This window comes from Medicago truncatula, chromosome 5 (genome assembly GCF_003473485.1).
Source record: "Medicago truncatula cultivar Jemalong A17 chromosome 5, MtrunA17r5.0-ANR, whole genome shotgun sequence".
Lineage (NCBI taxonomy): Eukaryota > Viridiplantae > Streptophyta > Magnoliopsida > Fabales > Fabaceae > Medicago > Medicago truncatula.
Window position 1 is genome coordinate 32,869,839 of NC_053046.1, and position 22,093 is coordinate 32,891,931.

The 22,093-nt window shown below is 32.8% G+C and overlaps 2 protein-coding genes across 2 annotated transcripts; both read right to left on the reverse strand.

Annotated features, from left to right (window-relative positions):
• Window positions 1-1,660: 1,660 nt before the first annotated feature.
• LOC11406005 (cation/H(+) antiporter 15) lies at window positions 1,661-6,474 on the reverse strand. Its single transcript, XM_024784953.1, has 3 exons — window positions 6,415-6,474; window positions 3,310-4,320; window positions 1,661-2,884 (listed from the first exon to the last, which is right to left on the reverse strand). Exons 1-3 carry the CDS (start codon window positions 6,472-6,474, stop codon window positions 1,661-1,663), a joined length of 2,295 nt encoding a protein of 764 aa, XP_024640721.1.
• Window positions 6,475-17,191: 10,717 nt separating this feature from the next.
• On the reverse strand, window positions 17,192-20,574 carry LOC11413669 (cation/H(+) antiporter 15). The gene is made up of 5 exons (XM_039834731.1): window positions 20,338-20,574; window positions 20,027-20,177; window positions 19,614-19,939; window positions 19,170-19,523; window positions 17,192-18,409 (listed from the first exon to the last, which is right to left on the reverse strand). Exons 1-5 carry the CDS (start codon window positions 20,572-20,574, stop codon window positions 17,192-17,194), a joined length of 2,286 nt encoding a protein of 761 aa, XP_039690665.1.
• Window positions 20,575-22,093: the final 1,519 nt, after the last annotated feature.

Below are 22,093 nucleotides of genomic sequence, written 5' to 3' on the forward strand. Positions count from 1 at the left end.
ATGATAATTTTTTAAGTTACACTAGTAAAAAAAAATTGTAGTTACAATATAAGTGCTTTATGGCTTTTCAAGTGAATAATCTTGGAATGTGATCACAGACGTGATTTTTTTAGTTACACTAATAAAAAGAAATTTTATTTGTGTGAATAATTTGCCAATCTGCTAAGGACCTGTTTGTTTTAGATTTTAAAAAAAATGGACTTATCTTTGTATTTCTAAAAATGGATTTTTTTGGAAATTTATTTAAAAATAGTATAAGTTATTTCAAACTCATTTGGTATAAGTTAAAAAAGAGATTTTATGATATGTTAATATTTTATTTGATAAATAATAGTTGCAATTTTTTTTTGGCTAAACTGCACTTTTCGACCCCTAAGTTTCAAAATGTTGCAATTTTGGAACCCTATTAATTTTTTTTTACAATTTTGGCCCCTTTCAAAGTGCACTTTTGTCATTTTTTTTATAGGGGGACAAAATCGCAACTTTTTAAAACTTAAGGGGTGAAAAGTGCACTTTAGCCTTTTTTTTTTTTTTAAAGAATAATAGTCACAATTATAATGTGGCAAATATATATATGGATGGATGTGTATATATATCGATCTAAATTTATGAAATACACATTTTTATAATTTTTATTTGTATCCTTCAAAAATAATTTTTATTTGTAAAAACTTGATAATGCTTATTGTAGCGCTTAATTTTATAAATCGCTATTAAAACTACAATGTTTTACAAGGCTTAGTGAAATAAAACGCTATCTAAACCAAATATTGGTTGCGTTTTAAAAACAAACGCTAGCATGAGCTGTATTGTAATAACACTTAAAGATAGAAGTGTTATTTAAATCCCACTTTAGATGGCTGTTCTTACTGTAAGAGTTAGCTAAAGTCATCCTTTGATAGCCCTTTAAGACGAGAGCGCTATAAAAACACTGTTTAGACAGCTCTGTATACTAAAAAGCACCATATTACCTTTAGCGCGCCATTTACAATAGTGCTTTTAAAAGCACTATAAATAACCTGAAAAAAGCAATATCTTAGCGCCTTTTTATAGGAGTGAATACTTAGTATAATAATATATCTATAACTTCATTAAGAAACCACTGCTATTAGGTCGTGTTACATTAATAAAATGTTATTGTCGACTATACTATAGGGTTTGTGTGTTGTTTCATTACTCTTAATGCATCAAATATTTAACATTTTTTTTACAAGAAATGTACCATATTTTATATGCATTTAGTTTATTTATTTACTAACCATTCAGCTGTAATTGATCGGTGTAGAATGAATCAAATTTGAAGTTATAGAAAGACATATTTCAATCTCCTCTATTTAAATCTAATGAACCAATTAGGTTTATTAGCCTCTCAATACAAATTTCTGTTTGGATCAAGTAGAGAAATCAATTAGAAAATGTCCAAGAAGGTATTGATTAAAATAACATGTTCTCATCTTATCCTTATCAACTAAGTATTAACAAAATAATTATCATGAAAAATAAAAGTGAACTATACATGATGTCTAATGTACATTCCCTAAAAAAATGTCTAATGTACATACCCATAGTATTTTTTTTCTCTCCCTATTTTATGTCCCTAGTATATACAATATTAAACACCATATATTAATGTTTTTGTGTGTCTAAACAACATAGTTGATCAAATAATTGGCCGAACGTTTCTATCATTAGGTACTTCCACAATGGTTACAGGTTCTTGCTTTGTTTTGACGATACCACAATCTAGATTCAAATCATGATAACCAACCCCTGACTTCTTTTGTTGCTGAATCACCAGAACAGAACCATCAAAAGTAGAATCTGAAGCCACTAACATGTCTCCAATAGGACCAAGTTCAGGATACTCATTCCATTCAGACAATCCACTAAACAAATTTGACTCACTTGTATGTCTTCTACCAACCAAAATCAAATCAAAACAACCTTCAAGTGACCTTATAACATTTACCATTTCAACACTATCTCTTGCTATTTCCTCTTTATAATCATGACGTTTAATTTTGATACAATCTACTTTAAACCTATGAATCAAGTCGCCGTCTGGATCCCTGTTGGTCAAGTTCCTATTTTTCTTTCGAGGCTCCATTATTCGAACCAAGGTGACCCTTACGTTCGGGTGATGTGCCATTCGCATCGCATATGCTAACGCTTCGCGATCATCCGCACCTTCTATAAAAATAATTCCAACACTAAAAAATGAAACACTAGTCAGAGGATTATTCCTACTCAAAGTGCCGCGTTCAATTAAAATCCCAATAGAACAAGGTGCTTTTCTGAGAAGATGACGGTTTAATGCGCGAATCGGGGCTGCTGACTCTGAAATCTCATTTGGAATCCACTGTCTATGAAAAGGAACAATCAACAAACAAACTCTCTTCTCAGCAACTTGCATACATATCTCATCATGCATCGTCTCATAAGGAGAAATCGATGTGAAGAGTTTCACAACCACATTATTCGAATTTTGTTGCTCATACGATCTAAAAGCATTTATTATGTGTTGTGAATAACTCGTCGAGTGCGGTGGATTCTCCTTGTTGCATGTTGGTTGATGATCTATGAAAACTGGTGTTACTCGTCCTCTAAGTTGAATAAGATGTAGGACATAGAAACAAATTGGATTTTTCAATGAAGGGCTTGACATTTCAAGAAGATTGATAATGGATGGTGTGTTTTCTTGACTGTGTATACATGCCAAGATACGAAGTTCAATATCTGAAGTTGATTGTTCAATGGTTCTTCTCCTATTTAAGGATAAGTACCTCTTAGATGGATCATATAGGAATTTCACAATGGGTGTTGTGGCTGCTGTTATCCATATTAAAGCTATCAACCCAATACCATATGATTCTTCATCTATAAGCTGCAACAAATCACATATATATTCACATTCAAATATGTAACTATTATTGATTAACATCATTGCACTCATTAAAGTATCATTACGTTTGATGGTGCGACATTGTTGATTTGAAACTAAATAAATATTGTGAATTTCATAAAAATAGATTTACATATGATCAATTAGTCTGGAAGAAAAATTGTAACAAAGTTAATGGTCGAAATTAGCAATATCACATCACCAAATATAATTTCACGTCATTAATGAATATGACACTTCGTGAAAAATAATGATACTTTAGACTTATGATATTTATATATTTCTCAAACTAAATTAGAGAAATAATGATACATTAGCAACTAAATTGTTTATTCCCTATTTTTATCTTTATGCAACATAACCAGATACATGATTGAAAAATAGAAGAAAATTATAGTGATTCTTACATGAAGATATAGAGCAGTCTGCAAGTAAATCAATTGTGTGATGCCTTGAGCACTCATAAGTAGTCCTAAAGATAGAACATCAGTAACTGGCATCTTCCAATAAATTGAAGGCAACATAGTTCCAGCAACCTTCCCCAAAGATGCAAATATAGCAACAATTTGCACTATTACAAAGCTACGAGTATTAATTAGAAAAATATTGAAATTAGCACCATTAAAAAGGAAATACAATGGCAAGAAAACCGCTGACACAATTGCATCCAACCTTTCAGTCAATGCTGATCCTAATGGAGGCCCATCAGGTACAGCCAGACCTAAAATTACAGGACCAATCATATAATGTTCTCCAATAACCTCACTAAATAATGAGCAGCCCAATATCATTAAAAACACTGAAAATATGTATGATTCTTTGATTGGTTTTCCTTCAGGTGTTTTTCTTATCATCCAAAACATTATAGGCCTAAGAACGCATAGTATGATAATAACCATAACAAGCAAAGAAACTCCCGTCCAAGTAAAAGGATGGTGCTTTAAATCTGCTGAACTTGATTGTTTTTCTGTGAGTTTAGCAGTAACCCACAATAACGAAAAGGCTCCATCAACCATGGAGGCAGATATCGCTATTCGACCCATTTCTGAGTTCAATAGCTTTAAATCGGCTAAGTGGATTGCGGTGGTGTGGAATGAACCGGTTGAAAAGATAAATGCGAGGACAAATATGGACTTGCAGAGAATTTGGTCGGGGGTTATTAGTAGTTTTCCTAGGAGACGTGCGATGAAATTGCTCATTAATAGTGGTACAAAAAATGAAAATGTTCCAATTGCCCAAGCTTTTTTCCCTGATCTTGTAACAAGACTTAGATCGATTTTTACTCCAATTAAGAACAAGAACATCATTATCCCAAAATATGAGATTGTCTGGCTAATGAAGAATGTTTTTTGTGGAAATATCCATTTTTTTATGAGCTCACTTTGCCCGAAAACTGATGGACCTAGTACCAAGCCAGCCTGAATACATTTCAAAAACAAAAGAATTAATTAGCATGTTTTATATCTTAATCTTAATGTTAATAATATACAAATATGTTGTTACCAAATCATCAGTTTTATCATGTTTAGGTGAAATATATTTGGAAATACAATTTTCTTAACCATTTTTAGCATGAATACAATTCAAAAACGAAAGAGTTAATTAGCATGTTTAGGTGTCAACTTTTAATAATTTTGTTACCAAATCATCATTTGGAAATACAATTATCTTAACCATTTTAAACCTTTCAAGGATTACAATTCATCATCGTTCTTCATGTTTTATTTAAAAGGATTGATCTTTGTGACACAATATTTGAAAATTAAAATTTTCCCTCACTTGATGTATGAATTCTGGTCTTAAATACAGAAAGAAAAAACGTATTTGAAATCGGACACAAGAACAACTAAGTCTAACACAATAGAGCCACTCATTTTGTCACTAGCAAAAGGAACGTTTTCCCTTTTGACTCTTAGTTTTTTCTTTTTTTCAAGTTTTCCCTCCTCACATTAAACACAGAAACCTTAAACCCTCTTCTATGAAGTCCTCTTCGTAACCAAGACAAAATTCATAATCTCATTTTCTCTCTCTAGTGGTCTCAAATCAATTAACTCTCTCATTTTCAATTCTCTCTATGAAAGAATGTAAATCAAAAACCACGAGCAAGGACGTAGGTACATACTTCAAACCACTCTCCAGCTACGACAAAGATTCCCTATTCTTGCATTTATTCTCTCACAATTTATGTTTTGTCTCTCATTTATTATTCGCTCTATCTCTTTTCTTTTCTTCCACAATAGGCAAATTTGGAAGGAAATAGAAAGAAGCTGGTGCGAGAGATGAAAATTTCTAGAAGTAATTTTGTTTATACTTTAAAACCATTTGCTTGGTGTTCATTGATTATTGTGGTTTATATTGACTATTATGTGGCTTGGCAATATGTTTTTATGAAATCATTTTCAATGTATAATAGTTATCTTGTGCAACTTGACTTATAGTTGTTTGATGATCATAATTAGGAAATTATTAAAAGGAGGCATTGCAATCCCTGTGAGCTTAGCTCAGTTGGTAGGAATATCTTTACAATTAAATTGTGTGAGCTCTAACCACTAGGCTATTTGTCCAAAACTTGTAATAAGGATTGTGTTTTAAACTGAATGTTTACAATATTGTAAAGATTCTTTTTGACATATTACAAATTTGTCATTTTTTATAATTTAATAAAAGATATCTTTTAAAATAAGGATAAAAACTTAATAAAACATATAAAACATTGCATTTCGTTCACTTTTCAAATAGTAGAATGAGAAATTTGTTCCATACCGTCATAAAACTCGTATAAACAATTTCATAAGAATTAATATATTCTAATGTTGTATAGATTCCTGTCATGTTTCTATTTATATGATTTAAGGATAATATTTATGTAAAATATTAAATATCATTTAATGTTGTGAATAAGTTTTTTTTACTATTTGTCAAAAAAAAAGTTTTTTTTTACTAATATAAATATGAATAATTTATTACATATTAAGTATGTTTATTTAATATAAAAGTAAAAAATTGTTATCCATTCCATTATGTTCATTATTCAAACAATGGAATAGGAAATGTATTATGCTTCTTCATAAAATATCTCAACAGTGAAAGAAATATTTTTATTTCATTCCGCTCTACTTCAGAGACTAAATTGAATGATGTTAAAGAATTAATGGACCTGGATATTTGTTTTTCAATTTCAATGATCATTTGGAAATATTTGTTATTCTCATTTGATCAACATCTAATTTCAATGTATTCACTTAATAACTTGATACATCGATGACCAATGAAGAGAAGAAGCTAGTATTTCATTTTTAATAGACATATATTTTAGAAAATATTAAATATCTTACCAGCGTTTGTGGAACGAAGCTGCTCTCCCCAAGTGGTTCAAGTGTGATTTGTAAAATTGTGGTCAAGAAAGAAACTAAGGAGGTTTGCAGCAATAGCACTGGCAATGTGAAACTAAATGGATTATCATGAAAGAAAATTCCTCTTGAACTTTGATAATTGATCATGTGTTCACATACCCATATCGTTCCGTTTGGTGTAACACCGGTAATGTTCGCGTTTTCGCTTGTTGCAGCCATGTCTTATTAATTACTGCAAATCAAGCTTGATATATTTGGAGAAGAGAATATGTAATTAGTTAATTGATCTCCATGAAATTGACGAAGAGGAAAGGAAAGAAAATAGAGTGAAAGACAATTTTTAGATTTATTTGGAGGATGTAACTTTGTAAGAAGTATATTGATTATAAATTTAATAGCGGTAACGCTGAATTATGGGTTTAATGTTTTAAATTAGTTATGTTTTGTGATTAGTTTATGATGATGATATTTTTAGTAGTAAATCAGCGGTATCAGGTAGGAACTGTTAATGGGTTTAAGTGCTTAACTTTTTTTTTTACAACAGAGGGAAACTCCATATATTTATTAGCTAATTAATTAATAGTTTAGTAATAGTATGTTTAATTTAGACATACATAGAAGGATAAACCTTTTGAGATTTTACATCATAGAATACAAACTAGGTTGCGTTTGTTTCAAGTCGTTATATTCGTAGATTTCTGGAAATAAAACGATAGAAATATATTGTCTATGTTTGTTACAAGTTTACTAAATTTTATTCCCGAGTATAAAACGTTCCCAGGAATAGAAAAAATTTTCCAAAGAAAAAGGTGGGAATAAAGTTCCCACAAAGATGGAAATAATTCATATGTAAGTACCTATTATAATCCCTATTTTTACGGTTCCTGAGAATATTATAATGTTAAACCAATATTTTTTTCTAAATATCTTGAAATAATATTTCCATCTTTATGTTTCAAAGAATGTTATTCGTAGAAATAAATTTAGTAAACTTAAAACAAACACATTGTGATTGACGTAATTGAATATATATTTGGCAAGAGTTTCAATCGAAATAATATTACACAAGTGTTATACCCTGTTTTTGGACCTAAAAATACTGGGCCCAATTTCATTTCAAACTTTGTCAATTATCAAATTTCAACTGCACAGTTCAAATTGTCTCTGCCTCGCAGTATTTTCAATCACAATTTTACCTATGTTTTTCTTGCATAAAACCTTTCGAAATGTCTTTACTTGTCTTGTAAGTCATTCAAAAGTGTCTCTGAATCATTACATTGCTTTTTCTACAGTTTATTTCAAAATTTGCAAAAAGTCGTACAGAAGGGTATTTTTGGTCATTTCCTGCAGTGGGACCCATTTTCATCCTTGTGACTATCTCTGAGTCTTTTCAGATTGATTTTTAACATTTCATCAGTAAACCTTGTTAAATTCATTTCAAACTTGCATCTGAGTCAGTGTCAAGTCAATTTGAATCTGTTTAGGTCATTTTTAGCCCTAGGGGCATTTTGGTCATTTCACACAAAATTTCGGCATAGAGAGGTTACTTTGAAGTACCTCATTTAAGCCATTGGTTCGTTTTAGTCCGTTTTGTCAATTTTATTTTTTGTTTCGCTTTACGTTTGGTCAAATTACGTTTTTTATTCAATTTTATTTTTAATTGCATTTTGGTCCCTCAATTGAGGTCCCAAAATTGCATTTTTTGTCCAAACAGTTTTTAATTTCATTTCAGTCCTTACTTTCATTTTTCAGTCCAGTCCATATATTTTTCAAATTTGCAAACAGGTCCTTCAAGTCAAATTACAGGGCAGCGCCCCTTTTTCAGTCCAATGCCACATGTCAGCTTTCTAATGGTCCAATCACTCACACATCAGCTATAAATACTGTTCACAGTGCCACATAATCGAGGGATTCAGTGCCAACTCACCAAAAACAGATAAATTATTTTCTCTCTCTTTTCTGTTAGATCAAAACAGAATCAACAGAAAAAGCTTCAAGCTCATCAATGGCAGAAGTAGTTACAACCACAATCCACCATTGAAACCGATCACAATCCACAAAATCCAGCAAAACTTGGCACTGAATTCAACAAGAACACAACCAAAACCACAACGATCTCAAGTGGTACCAAAACAGAATCCAAAACAAATCAACAATCAAGTTCAGAACGCAGCAAGATTCAAAGAAATTCGCGTGATAGCGAAGGAGAAGAAAGGGAGAAGAGTGATGGATTTTCATCCTTGAAGCAAACAAAGCAACAACGAAGCCATTCCAGAACCTCGTCGGAGCTAAAAGCTCAACGACGAAGAACCACGCCAGCGTCAGAACCACGTCGGAGCAAAAAGAAGCTCGACGACGAAGTCCTCGACAACGCGAAGCTCCGTCGAAGCCTAAAGCTCAACGACGAGACTCGCAGTCCAGATCAAGACACAAGGTTCACAACGAACTCCAGATCACGGCGGAATCATCATCGGAGCTGAAAAGCTCAACGACGGAGAAACCAAGCCAGATCGAAGCTGTTTGCGCGCAAACCGTCATCATACCTCCGATCTAACTCAGGTACCACTCTCCTGAACTGAGTTATGCAATTTCAATGTTTAGATCTGCGATTGGCCTTGCTGTTCATGCACATCTGCGCTGTCCATTTCATTTCATCATATCAAAATCACATGTTTGCATGCTAGCACTCATCACCGGTGATGTATGGCCGTGAATGTTCCTTTGCTGAAACCAATCGTTACTGATATGTGTGGGTGCGTTTTGTGTGTTTGTCTTGTTATATGAAAGAAATTCCTGGTATTTTGTGGTTCAATCACGATCTTGAAGGTGTGTGCTTTGTGTTATGGAGTTTTGTTTTTACAAATGAAGAAGAAGGAGGTTGGCCGCGGCTGTAAAGAAGAAAATTAGGGTTAGAATGAATTCCCTGTGATGTGCTAAGCTTATACACCCCCTATCAATCCTCTGTGCGCGCGTTAGTGTGATCCCACCATGCGCCTTCGTTGCTGGCCGTTAGATTTTTGATCTAACGGCTCCTGTGAGTCTATCTTTAGCAGGCTTTGTGCGCGTTTGGGCTTGGGTATGGGCTTAGTTCTTGTTGCGTTTCTTTGTTTTTCTGCTATTAACACCATTCTTGCATACTGTCTGCACCTCTGATTGCTCTGATTTTTTATCATAAATTCCAAAAAAATTACTACATGTTTTTACCACTTTCTTGATGATTTTTAATGATATTTTGCTTGCAAATAACTGGTAAAAAATATGTGCATAGGTCTCTTGTTCAATTTACTTCTCTAGTTAGCTTTTTCATGCTTTTTAGGTTGATTCTTGTCCTAAGAATTTTGGTGCATAGCATGGCTAATTAGAATGCATTTTCATGATAGATGTGATGATAATCCAATGATTGTGCCACTGTTTTCATTTGGTTTGTGCTTGTTCTTGCATTATAGGCCATTTGTTACACATTGTGCTTGATAAATTCTCATGTTTTTACCCCTTTTTATTGCATATTCATTTGGTGCATTTTTCATCTTCCCATTATATTTTTCCTTGTTTCACTAACATTTTGTTCCTTATGTGACTTCACTCATAGCATTTCACTATCTCCTCCACTTTCTTTAGCTTAGCATTTATTTTTTCAAATTTTAATTCATTCGGTGATGTAATTTGTTATCATTGGTTTGTAGCTTGGCAAAGAGGCCATAGAATGTATTTAGGCAATTTTTGTAATATGGACTATGGACACTATGGCGCACCGGCACGCACACACTCGCCCTAGATGTATGCCTAGGATTGCATGTGTAGATGTATGGCTAGGATTGCATGGTTAGATGAATGCTTAGGTTTAAACACTTAGAGAAAATCCAATTTTTTTCCAAAAAATATGCAAACAAATTCGCTTCAAATATTTTTCATAAAAATGGAGTCAAAACTCCAACAATTTTTCACCTTTTATTTTCTTAATAAAATTCTCAAATAAATCTAATCATTTAGACTTTTTTGCAAAATCACTAAACAAACCCCCACTTTTTCATACTCTAATGCTCATGAAGCCTCTCAATCCCCTTCTTCAAAATCATTTTCAAAATTTAAAATCAAACAATTAAAACAAAAAAAAACAACAAGTCTTTTTAGCAAGAACTACGCCGGTTTTGATCCCGTAAAACGGTACGTAGGCAAGGGACTTTAACCCCTCCAAGCCGAAATAAAATCAAATTCTACTTCTTCTCACCCCCATTCTTCACTAACCACACCTTCATTTTTTTTACAAATAGTCTCTAAAAATAAAGCGTAGAAATAAACTTAGGAGAACGGTTCTTATGGAGTACCATAATCGCTCCGGGTGCCTAACACCTTCCCGTAGCGAAAACGACCCCCGAACCTAGAACTTTTTAAGGGTTTTTCTCCTTTTACCCTTCCCAAGAAAAAAGAGAGATATCAACGGTCAAAAGGTTCAAGTCCAATTAATGGCTTGGCACCTAAAAACCATGATAACAACAAGCAACGACAACAAAAATGGCTGCAACAAAAAATAGAATAAGAAATTCAACATCAATAAGGAAATTTTTTAGATTTATATTATACTTATATGATATACTTTAACAATGTCGGGTAAATATAAGTTTCCATCAGACTATGATTGTAATATGGCAAGAACTGTGTGGGAAAGAACATGTATGGAGCATTGGTCCTTTCGGCATTTATTGCATGTGGTACTGTTGTTAGAAATAGAAATTGGATATTAGAAAACAAGCATAAGATTCCTTTGCAAATCTAATTATGATAGTCCTAGATATTAGAAAATAACATGATTGAATGGAGGGGTAAATGGGATAAGATTCCACTTTATAGTATACTGTTTCTTATTAATCGAAATAGGTCCTTAATTAAGATGGTGGATTCTGTTTCCTTATTGGTAATTTACCCTTTTATAAAGCTCTTTTTTTTGGAGAGAATTTGGTTTTTTTTTTTTTATTTAGTTTCTGGTAACGTTTTAATTGTTCTGTATTTCTTTATGTGGTGCTTTTATTAGTTTAGATTGTATTTTATACTCCATAGATTTACAACTTATTAATTTGGTTTTTATTCAAGCCTTGCAATATTTGTTGCCAAAACTGAACAAAGAAGGAAAAAAAAAAAGCATGATAGAATTGACAGAAAATTCATTGCATAAATTTTGTGTATATTTGAACTAATAGTATACAACTAATACTGCCTAATACCTATAATATATGGTTTCAATTATTGCATTTCTTAGGGACATAATTTCATGTTCCGTCCTTTTTATTTCCATGGAGATGATGACAGTGGACTTGATCACTTGTGGCAGAAAAGGTGAAACTAAGCAATAGATGTCAAGACACATCTTTCTTTATTATGTATTAAGATAAATTTTTGCTAGAGATATTGGATCATTGTGATCTATATATTGCAATATCTCATTTTGAATTTCTTTTTGGTACCTGCAATTGAAGTTTCTCTCTTAATACTTCCTCCATTTTTTCTCTTTTGAAAAGGCTTTATAAGCCTAATGTTAGCAAATTAATGGGTTTCATCCCAAACTGGATTATGGTTCTATTATGAAGAATCTATTTTCATAAAAATTCTATGGTACACCTAAAAATTTGAGTGTACTGGTACACCAAATTATTAAATTAATAATTAAAATAGTTTTTTTTTTAATAAAAGAAATTATTTTCTATCATTGACAATTATAATAATTAAATCTTATATTTACCAAAAACGTCAACGAAACAAAATATACTTTTTTTAAATTTTATTACTCGCAACAAAGAATATTGATTATTATTGGATTAAATATGTTTTTTGTCCTTACATTTTGCGCCCTTTTGAATAATATATTTAACCCTAAAATAATTTGGACCCACTGACGGCCACATCAGCATTCCGTTAGAGAATTAACAGCAGGGACTAATTTTGATAACGGAGATAAAATGTTAGGATTTTAAAAATATTTAATGAAATGTAGGGACTATTCTTCAAAGGGGACGCAAAATGTAAGGACTAAAAACATATTTAACCCATTATTATTTATGAGAAAATGTAAAAAAATTGATATGATTTTTATAAACAATAAAATGATTTTTTTTCTTATGAAATGATATTTTCTAAAATATAAATATTGACAAATAGTTTTTTATTTCATAAAATGATCATTAATTTATAAATTTATGAAACAAAAGTACCGGTACACCTCAATTTGTGAGGTGTACCGTAGAAGTTCCCATTTATAAGCTCAATTGTTATTCTAATATGAAGAATATTTTGTTGGAACAAAATATGTTTAACATGACCACCTTAAGTTCTGATGGTAACAAGGTATTAAAATTTCAATTGGATATGCTAATATTTGTTAAAGTGTGCAAGACCATAAACAAAAATTTATAAGTATTATAACCAACTATTGGTATTGAAAGAACAAAAGAGAGCAAAAGAACTTACAAAAGAAGCTTATGTTGCAAGACAGAGTCTAAAGACTATCAGAGTCTGAAGACCATCAGGAGCTGACTGCCAGAAGCTGACGTCATCAAGTATCTGAAGATCATCAGAGTCTGAAGACTAGAAGTTGCAGTTAATTAAAGTTTGTTATTCTGAAGACACATCATTGCAGAAGGAATAGAAGCCTGGAGCAACAGCTAATTCAGAGGAATTAAAAGGCATTGGATGCGTATCCACTGAAGAACGCAGGAAAAGGACATAGTACAATTGTACAACCACTACTCCACTATCTTGGATGCAATAGTACAATCTACAGCTGTGTCTACGCTAGATGTTCTCCAAACAAGGAATGAATTTAAAACTCCTAGGACAACAACCAAATCAAGCAACAAAACATTGGCGATGATCAAGCTTCAACAACGACTCTTTTTGATGTCCTGGCAATCATCAACGTATCTTTCACACCTCTATATAAAGGAGTGATGACTTGAAGATTGTAAAAAGAGACTCAAGAACAATTTACAAGTGCCAAAACTCTGCTGAAATTGTTTTCACATCAAAGTTCACTTAGAATTTCTAGAGTCTTAAGAGTCTGTATCTGATTTGTATTGTGAACATCACTGATTGTATATCAAGTTTTCAACCTCAAACATTTTTCTGTGTAATTGTGTTTGTCTATAAGTCTCTTGCTTTTAATGCTTGAGCATATGAAACCTTTTGCGTGTGTGCTGGAGTATTTGGAAGTCTCTTGCTTGTGTGCTTAAGCATTTGTAATCAGATATTGATTTTAGTGAACTCTCCTTGGAAGTGCAAGGGGGACAGGACTACTTCCGGATTGTGGAATGAACCTGTATAATTGCTCTCTCTCTCTCTCTCTCTCTCTCTCTCTCTCTCTATATATATATATATATATATATATATATATATATATATATATATTTACTTATCTGCTGCATGCATTAGAATCTGAGCTCTGTTCTTGAATCTGAACTCTATCAGACTCTGAACATTGTACTCAGTTTAAAAAGAAGAAAAAGCTAACACAATTCAACCCCCCTTATTGTGTTTTTCTCACCTTCATATGTTGTATAACCTCGTATAGGATTATTTAGTAATAAATTAGTGAAATAATATAGTAATAAATTATACCATTATTATTTCTTAAAAAAACTGCCAAAAATTGGACGGAAACCTCTAAATTTCCACGATATAGTCACAAATTGGTTAAATTACAGTTGTAGATTTGTTGAGGAATTTCTACGATAAATTTTAGTCATGATGTTGTGGATATTTGTTGAAAAATTGCTATGACAAGTCATAGTTATTTGCTATGGATTTGTTGTGAATTTGCTACCATAAGTCCTAGTTACGTTGTTATGGATTTGTTGCGAAATTGCAACGTTATGTCATAGTAATGTTTTTTTGAAGAAATATGTCATAGTAATATTGCTACAGAAAATAAATATTCAATACTTATTTGCTATAGATTAACTAAATATTTGCTACTATTTTATCTTTTAGCTACGGATTTACTAAGAAATGTTTCCCTAACAAATTTATCTCGACCGATTCAATAAGTATTCCAAAGCATACCTCTAGGTAAACTCGCTTGCTAGGAATTAGCTACGAGTTAGCTATGAATCGGATCGTAGCAAATCTCATATTTTTCTTGTAGTGAAAACATAACTAAGTTTATGAAACGGATCACATCTTTAAGATCTTTGTCGGTTGAGTATCCTAACTTCAGCATAGTCGCTGCCACACACTGCTAAATGAACCTTATTTACAGCCATGAAATTCAAGGAAACTATAGTTAGTCATTAGTCTCTACGTCTACACTCTTAGACATTATGTTCGTTACTCTTGCGATTTCAACGGTATAAATTAAAAAATAAAAAATAATTCAATTCAATCACATATCTATTATGTCTACCTTTGTTGTTGGGATACACAATCCACCAAAAGAAACATAGGTATATAGTTCGATGATTTGATAAATGGGGCAAGTTCAAATAAAACCACAAGCCTCGCAAATAATGCATTTTTCATGAACAGGTAGTGTAATAATATCTAGTATAATTATTTAATAAATCAGGGAATTATTACATGCTTGCATCAGTATAAATATAATTTAAATATTTTCATTTAAGTGGTGTAATAATGCGCTTATAACAGTTGCAAAAATAAAATAAAATATTTCAATACGTTGTGAACACACCGTGATACGCCGTCAACAAGCCCCTAAACACACCTCAGATATGTCTAAGGACTGTTCAGTTTTCAGTTTTTCCCTCCATAATTACTAATCTCTAACTTTAATTTCCTCACCTCTCTCTACCTTTTTTGTGGTGGTCGGGGTTTGAACTTCGAACCTTGCATAATTATGTGCATTGTCCATAACAACTGAGCTAAGAGGACCATCTCTCTCTACTTTAATTGATGCATATAAATTTTGATGCACTCATTTAATTTATTAGTATTCTTCAAGATTTATTTATTTTTTCTCATAATTTTTTTACTATGCATGTGATATGCCAGAATTATATGAGTGAACCAAATTTTGATGAACCAATTTCAGAAGCTGTTCTATTTACTAATCATGGTGAAGGAGGATAAGACATTGATACGATTCCAATATCTTAGTTTACTTTTAATATTTATTAACGTCCTAAAGATTGTACTCTGACTTCCTCGGACCTTGCATATAATATGCATTGTTCCTACCAACTGAGCTAAGCTCACGAGAACATGACTTCTAAGTGTGGTTTATGTAAGAAAATGATTCTCAATATCCATTTTATTTTAATTACCCAAAGTTTTGAGTTTTGTTTGAAATTCACCACTTATCTTGAGTTTGTGTTTCGGTTTTAGTTTAAATTTTTTAACTAATATTTACAACTTTATTTTAATTTTTATATACATATCTTAAATATATTGTATCTTATATTTTCTGATCACTGACGTATCGACGTATCGGATGTGTATCGTATCTGATACCTCGTATTATGTTTGTACTTCATAGGTGCGAGACAAAGAGGAGTAGTAGAAATATAATGTCCCCATGAGCATAGCTCAGTTGGTGGGAACAATGCATTATATTACAATATTCAGGGACCATGGTTCCAACCTCGTATACCCCACTTATTCACCTGAATGCTAGTCATTAGACTACTTGAATGAAAAAAAAGGGAGTAGTAGAATTCTAATCATTAGACTACTTGACCGAAAAAAGGGGAGTAGTAGAAATGAAATTTTCGATGGATCATAAGGAAATTTGAGGAAAAATTCATGGAATAAGCTCAAGAGAAAGTATTGTGGACAAGTGATTTTGGTAAGGAAGCACATGTTCAGTTAAAGAAACTTATGCGTCAATATTGGAGGAACCGGCGAATGAAGACCTTGGGAAATTTGCAGATGTGTGAAACAGATTAGTTCTGTTGAAGGTGTCTTTTTCGGTATGAAGGTTACTACTAATCAAGGTTCCAACGAAGGATAATTTATTAAAAAGAGGTGTTTTTAACTAATCTCAAATCGGCCAATGGATTTTACATCCATTAGAATGTATGGATTCTGTTGATTGAAATTCCTAGTGCTTAGGGTTGTAATTTGGTTGCAATATCGGTCATGTGACTTTCAATGTGATTGGAAGAATTAGAACGTATTTGGTTGTTCCTTTACTCATCATATTGTGACCGGGTACCATTTTGTATATACAACTAATTTATTTATATATTTCTTAGACATATGAGATTCATAAGTATATTTAAATAAATAAAGGAGTACAAATAATTTGGGGACATAAAGTCTTATCCAATGAAAGCAAACAACAACAACCTAGATGGGTGATAAAGAACAGCCCTAAGGGGTAAAGTAGCGACAAATCTCAATCCGTAGCAAACAATCACGCACCACGTGCACAATCAATAAAACTTGAAAACAGTAAGCATCCATGACTATTTAAAGCAAAACAGACCGATGCAAAAGGCATAAAGAACCAAATGTGAAATTATAGAAGAAACTTGCATCTCTTCTATTTAGATCCAATCAACAAATTAGGTTGATTAGCCTCCCAATCCTAAATACAAATTTCCATATCAAGTAGGAACAAAACTCTAGTAGAAAATGTCCAAGTTATGGATAGCATGTTCTCATTCTAAGTTAATCAACAAAGTATTAACAAAATAAATATCATGACTAATAAAAGTAAATTATACATGTTTCTCAAAAAAAAAAGTGAACTATACATGGAATCTAAAACTATGTATGTCACAAATATATACAATGTCTATTAAACAACATAAATGCTAATTTTATTTTATTTTTTACAAAATCTGACACCAACATTGTATATTTAAACAATTTCTGACTATTATATTACTTTTTCTATCTCTTGAAGTTCTTTTTCTTACACCGTTGGTCCGACATCCACACTTCTTTGTATAGGCGTAATGGCTTTCGTTTGTCTAAATAGCACAACTGATTAAACCATTGGCCAAACCTTTCTATCATGAGGTACTTCCACAATGGTCAAGCTTTCTTGTCTTGTCACGAAACCGGAATCTAGATGCAAATCATGATAACCAGTCCCTGACCTCTTTTGCTGCTGAACCACCAAAACAGAACCATCAAAAGTAGAATCTGAAGCCACTAACATGTCTCCCATAGGACCAAGTTCTGGATACTCATTCCATTCAGATAATCCATTAAATAAACCTGACTCACATTCATGTCTTCTACCAACCAAAATCAAATCAAAACAACCTTCAAGTGACTTTATAACATTTATCATTTCAACACTATCTCTTGCTATTTCCTCTTTATAATCATGACGTTTAATTTGAATACAATCCACTTTAAACCTATGAATCAAATCGCCGTTCGGATCCCTATTCGTCATGTTCTTATTTTTCTTTCTAGGCTCCATTATTCGAACCATCGTGACGCTAACATTTGGCTGATTTGCCATTCGCATGGCGTATGCTAACGCTTCGCGATCGTCCTCACCTTCGATGAAAACTACTCCAACACTATAGAATGACACACTAGTTAAAGGGTTGTTCCTATTCAAAGCACCGCGTTCGATTAGAATCCCAACAGAACAAGGTGCCGTTCTGAGCAACTGGCGATTTAAAGCTCGAACCGGGTGTGCAGATTCTGTAATTCCGTTAGGTCTCCATTGTCTATGAAAAGGCACAATCAACAAACACACTCTCTTTTCAGCAACTTGCATACATATTTCATCATGCATTGTCTCATAAGGCGAGATCGACGTGAAGATTTTCACAACCACACTATTCTCTTTTTGTTGCTCATATGATCTAAAGGCGTTTATTATGCGTCTTGAATAAGAAGAGTGTGACGACTTAGTCTTCCCATATATTGGTTGATGATCTATGAAGAGTGGTGTCGATCTTCCTGCAAGTTGAATAAGATGTAGGACATAGAAACAAATAGGACTTCGCAGTGAAGGGTTTGACATTTCAAGAAGATTGATCATGGATGGTATGTTTTCTTGATCGTGTACACATGCCATGAGACGTAGCTCAATATCTGAAGCTGATTGTTCAATGGTTCTTCTCTTATTTAAGGACAAATATCTCTTAGATGGGTCATATAGGAATTTCACAATGGGTGTGATTAGTCCTGTTACCCATACCAGAGCTATCAACCCACTACCATATGTTTCTTGATCCAGAAACTGCAACAAATAATGTATACATATAAATATTCAAGTATGCAGCTACTATTGATCAACATTATTGCACTCATTTTTCAAACAAACCATCGATTTAGTCCTTAAAGTATCATTCTCTCTCCAATTTTATCTCTAAAGTATATAAATTTAATAAGTAATCATGAAGTATATAAAATATGTCACTTTTGTCATTGGTATCAAGTTATTATGGACTAAATTGACAGCTCTTTTTTATACTTTAGGTTTAAATTTACAGATTCTATATACTGATTAGTGATTACTCTTATATTTGTATACTCTAGGGTTTAAATTGGAGAGATAATTGTTAAGAGTCTCGCGTTAGTTAGATAAGGCTTGAAAAAAGTTGATACGTGTAGGCAGTTATCACCTTATAATTCAATATAGTATGGTTGAACTAAGCGCAACTCAAATTCCAAGAGGGTATTAGAGCATATCAAATAGTTATTGGACCACTTGTTCTCAGGTCACTCGGCTCACGTTCCAAATGTTTATTCCTAAATGTGAGGGGCATGTGTTAAGAATCTCACATTAAATGAGATATGACATAGACATGTGTTTATAAGTGGGACAACCTTTGGTTTACAAGTCAATTTGGTATTTTTGGGTTATGTCTGACCTAAATTCTAAAAATAGTTAAACTATAAAAACTAAATTCATGGTTTATTCCTCATTTTTCTTTCTATGCAAAATATAAAACCACATACATAATGGAAAACTAAAAGAAGGGTATATGGAATCTTACTTCAAGGGCTATAGAAGTCTGCAAGTAAAGTAATTGTGTGATGCCTTGACAACTCATGAGTAGTCCTAAAGATAGAACATCAGTAAGTGGCATCTTCAAATAAATTGAAGGCAGCATAGTACCACCAACCTTTCCCAAAAATGCAAATACAGCAATAATTTGCACAGTTACAAAGCAACGAGAATCAATTAAAAACAATTTGAAACTTGCACCACAAAAAAGAAAGTACAATGGCAAAAATATTTTTGACACCATTGTTTCCAATCTTTCAGTCAATGCTGATCCTAATGGAGGCCCGTCAGGTACAGCCAAGCCAAGAATTACAGGCCCAAGCGTAAAATGTTCTCCAATAACCTCCATAAATAATGAGCACCCCAATAACATTAAAATTACCGAAAGTACGTATGATTCTTTAATTGGTTGCCCTTCGGGTGTTTGTCTTACCATCCACAACATTATGGGACGTAGAACACATATTGTGAAGGCAATCATAGCTAGCAAACAAATTGTCATCCAATTTACATTAGAACTGTCTTTCATTAAAGTTCCTTGTTTCTGCGTGACGATAGTCGTAATCAACAATAATGAAGTGGATCCACTCACCATGGATGCAGATATCGCTATTCGACCCATTTCAGAATTTAATAGCTTTAAATCGGCCAAGTGAATTGCGGTAACGTGAAATGAACCCGTTGATAACATAAGTACAATGGGAAATATGGTTTCGTATATAACTTGATCGGGGGTTAAGAATAGTTTTTGTATAAGAACTGCGATAAATGTGCACAATATTAGTGGTGATAAAAATGAAAATATTCCAATTGCCCAAGCTCTTTTCCCTGATCTTATAACAATACCTAGATCGATTTTTACTCCAATTAAGAACAAGAACAGCATGCACCCATAAAATGAGATTGTCTCACTTATGTAGAATGTTCTTGGTGGGAATAGCCATTTTCTTATAAACTCGCTTTCTCCCAGAAACGACGGTCCTAATATCAAGCCAGCCTGAATACATTTCAAAAACAAAACAATTTTTCAACATGTTTTACATAAGGAAACATTCCCAATTAAAATACTAATTAAAGATAAGAAATTTATAGAATGAAAGAAGAAGTTGGTATTTCAAATTTAACAAACATGTAGCTGAAAATATTAAATAAATTACCAGCATTTGTGGAACGAAGCTGCTCTGCCCAAGTGGTGCAAGTACGAATTGTAAAATTGCGGTAAAGAGAGAAGCTAAAGAGGTTTGTAGAAATAGCACTGGCAATGTGTAACTAAATGGGTTATCTTGTAAGAAAATTCCTTTTGATCTTTCAAACTTGATCAAGTGTTCACATACCCACGTTGTTCCATTTGGTGTAACGCCGGTAATGTTCGCGTTTTCGCTTGTTGCAGCCATGTCTTATTAATTACTGCAAATCAAGCTTGAGATATTTGGAGAAGAAAATATGTAATTAGTTAGTTGATCTCCATGGAATTGACTAAGAGGAAGGGAAAGAAAATAGGGTGAAAGAGAATGTTTAGATTTATTTGGAGAATGTAACTTTGTGAGATGTATATTGATTATTAATTTTAATAGCGGTAGAGCTGAATTATGGTTTTGATGTTTTAAGATTAGTTTTGTTGTGATTTTTCTATGTTGATATTTTTAGTAGTGAATTGATGGTTTTGAATTGTTACCGTTAATGTGTTTAAGTCCATAATTTTATTAGGGTTGAATTTAACTCATCCAATTAGGAGGTATGGAATGGAATGAACTTTCATAATTAAATAATTTTCTTTTTATTTTCTTTTTTACTTAATCACTTTCTATATTTCTCTTTATCCTTTTCTTTGTCGTTTATTTACACGTACATATGTGCTTTCTCTTTTGCTACTTTTGACTTCTTGCTTTTCGTTATTCTTTGTGTGGAGTCGTGATATATGATTCCAACACCCTGTTCTTAATTATGTAACAACCGTTGTGGGTGATGTGACGGTTGGCGTTAGCCAAAAACGGGAATGTTGCTAGATGCTTCTGCAAAAGGAACCATGAAAATCAAGTCAGCTGATGAAGTGAGAGAGGTCTTTGACAACATGTCTCTGAACGAGTATAGCGCACATGTTGATGATGAATCTACCCCAAAGAAGAAAGGCATGATGGAATTTAACACTCAGAATGTTTTACTTGCTAGTAACAAACTTCTTAGCATTCAACTAGAAGCAATAGCAAAAAAGTTGTAAGCTATAGATGTTGCTCAAGTGTCTGCAAGGAGTACATGTGATTTTTGTGAGCAAGCACATGAAAGTGGTACATGTTTACCTTCAAGTTTGGGGTTATCAGAAGAGCAAGTCACTCCCTCCAACACTTACCAAAGTAACGATGTTCTAAAAATCCACCCCCCCCCCCCCCCCCTGAAGGGAACTCAACAACAACAGCTTAGGGAAAATTTAGAAGAGTTGGTAGCTCATGGTATGAAGAATATCCAGGATCAACTTGAAAGATTTGCTAAGGATCAGGAAGAAACTCAGAAGAGGACTAATGTTGCTATTAAGAACTTGGAAGTGTAGATGGGACAACTGTAAGAACATAATTTTTTGGAACAACTCTAGATAACCCTAGGAATGAGACTTGTAAGATGATGGAAGTGGAAAAGGATGAAGAGAATGAGATCGATCCTCTGATAACTAACAACAAGATTTTAGAACAATTGAAACAAATGGAGAAGTAACTAATCACTCTCAAGGTTATATTACAAACCAGGAAAGTGACCGGAAACTAATTCCACAATTACCTTCTAGAGTACTTATTCTCACCAGCCGGTCAACCACTTTGTGACAAGGTGGTAGTTGCTACCCGAGACAATAGCAAGAAGTATGAAGACACCTCCCCCAAGAAAAAGGAAAACCCTGGTTGTTTTAGTGTGCAAGTTATAGTT

Excerpts from the sequence above, each read along its gene's own strand:
- LOC11406005 (XM_024784953.1), bottom strand. The coding sequence starts at position 6,474 with ATGGCTGCAACAAGCGAAAACGCGAACATTACCGGTGTTACACCAAAC. Across the intron at positions 4,321-6,414 it reads CACCAAACGGAACGATATGG|GCTGGCTTGGTACTAGGTCC; the intron begins GTATGTGAACAC and ends AAATGTATTCAG. Across the intron at positions 2,885-3,309 it reads AGACTGCTCTATATCTTCAT|CTTATAGATGAAGAATCATA; the intron begins GTAAGAATCACT and ends GATTTGTTGCAG.
- LOC11413669 (XM_039834731.1), bottom strand. The coding sequence starts at position 20,574 with ATGGCTGCAACAAGCGAAAACGCGAACATTACCGGCGTTACACCAAAT. Across the intron at positions 20,178-20,337 it reads GCTTCGTTCCACAAATGCTG|GCTGGCTTGATATTAGGACC; the intron begins GTAATTTATTTA and ends AAATGTATTCAG. Across the intron at positions 18,410-19,169 it reads AGACTTCTATAGCCCTTGAA|TTTCTGGATCAAGAAACATA; the intron begins GTAAGATTCCAT and ends TATTTGTTGCAG.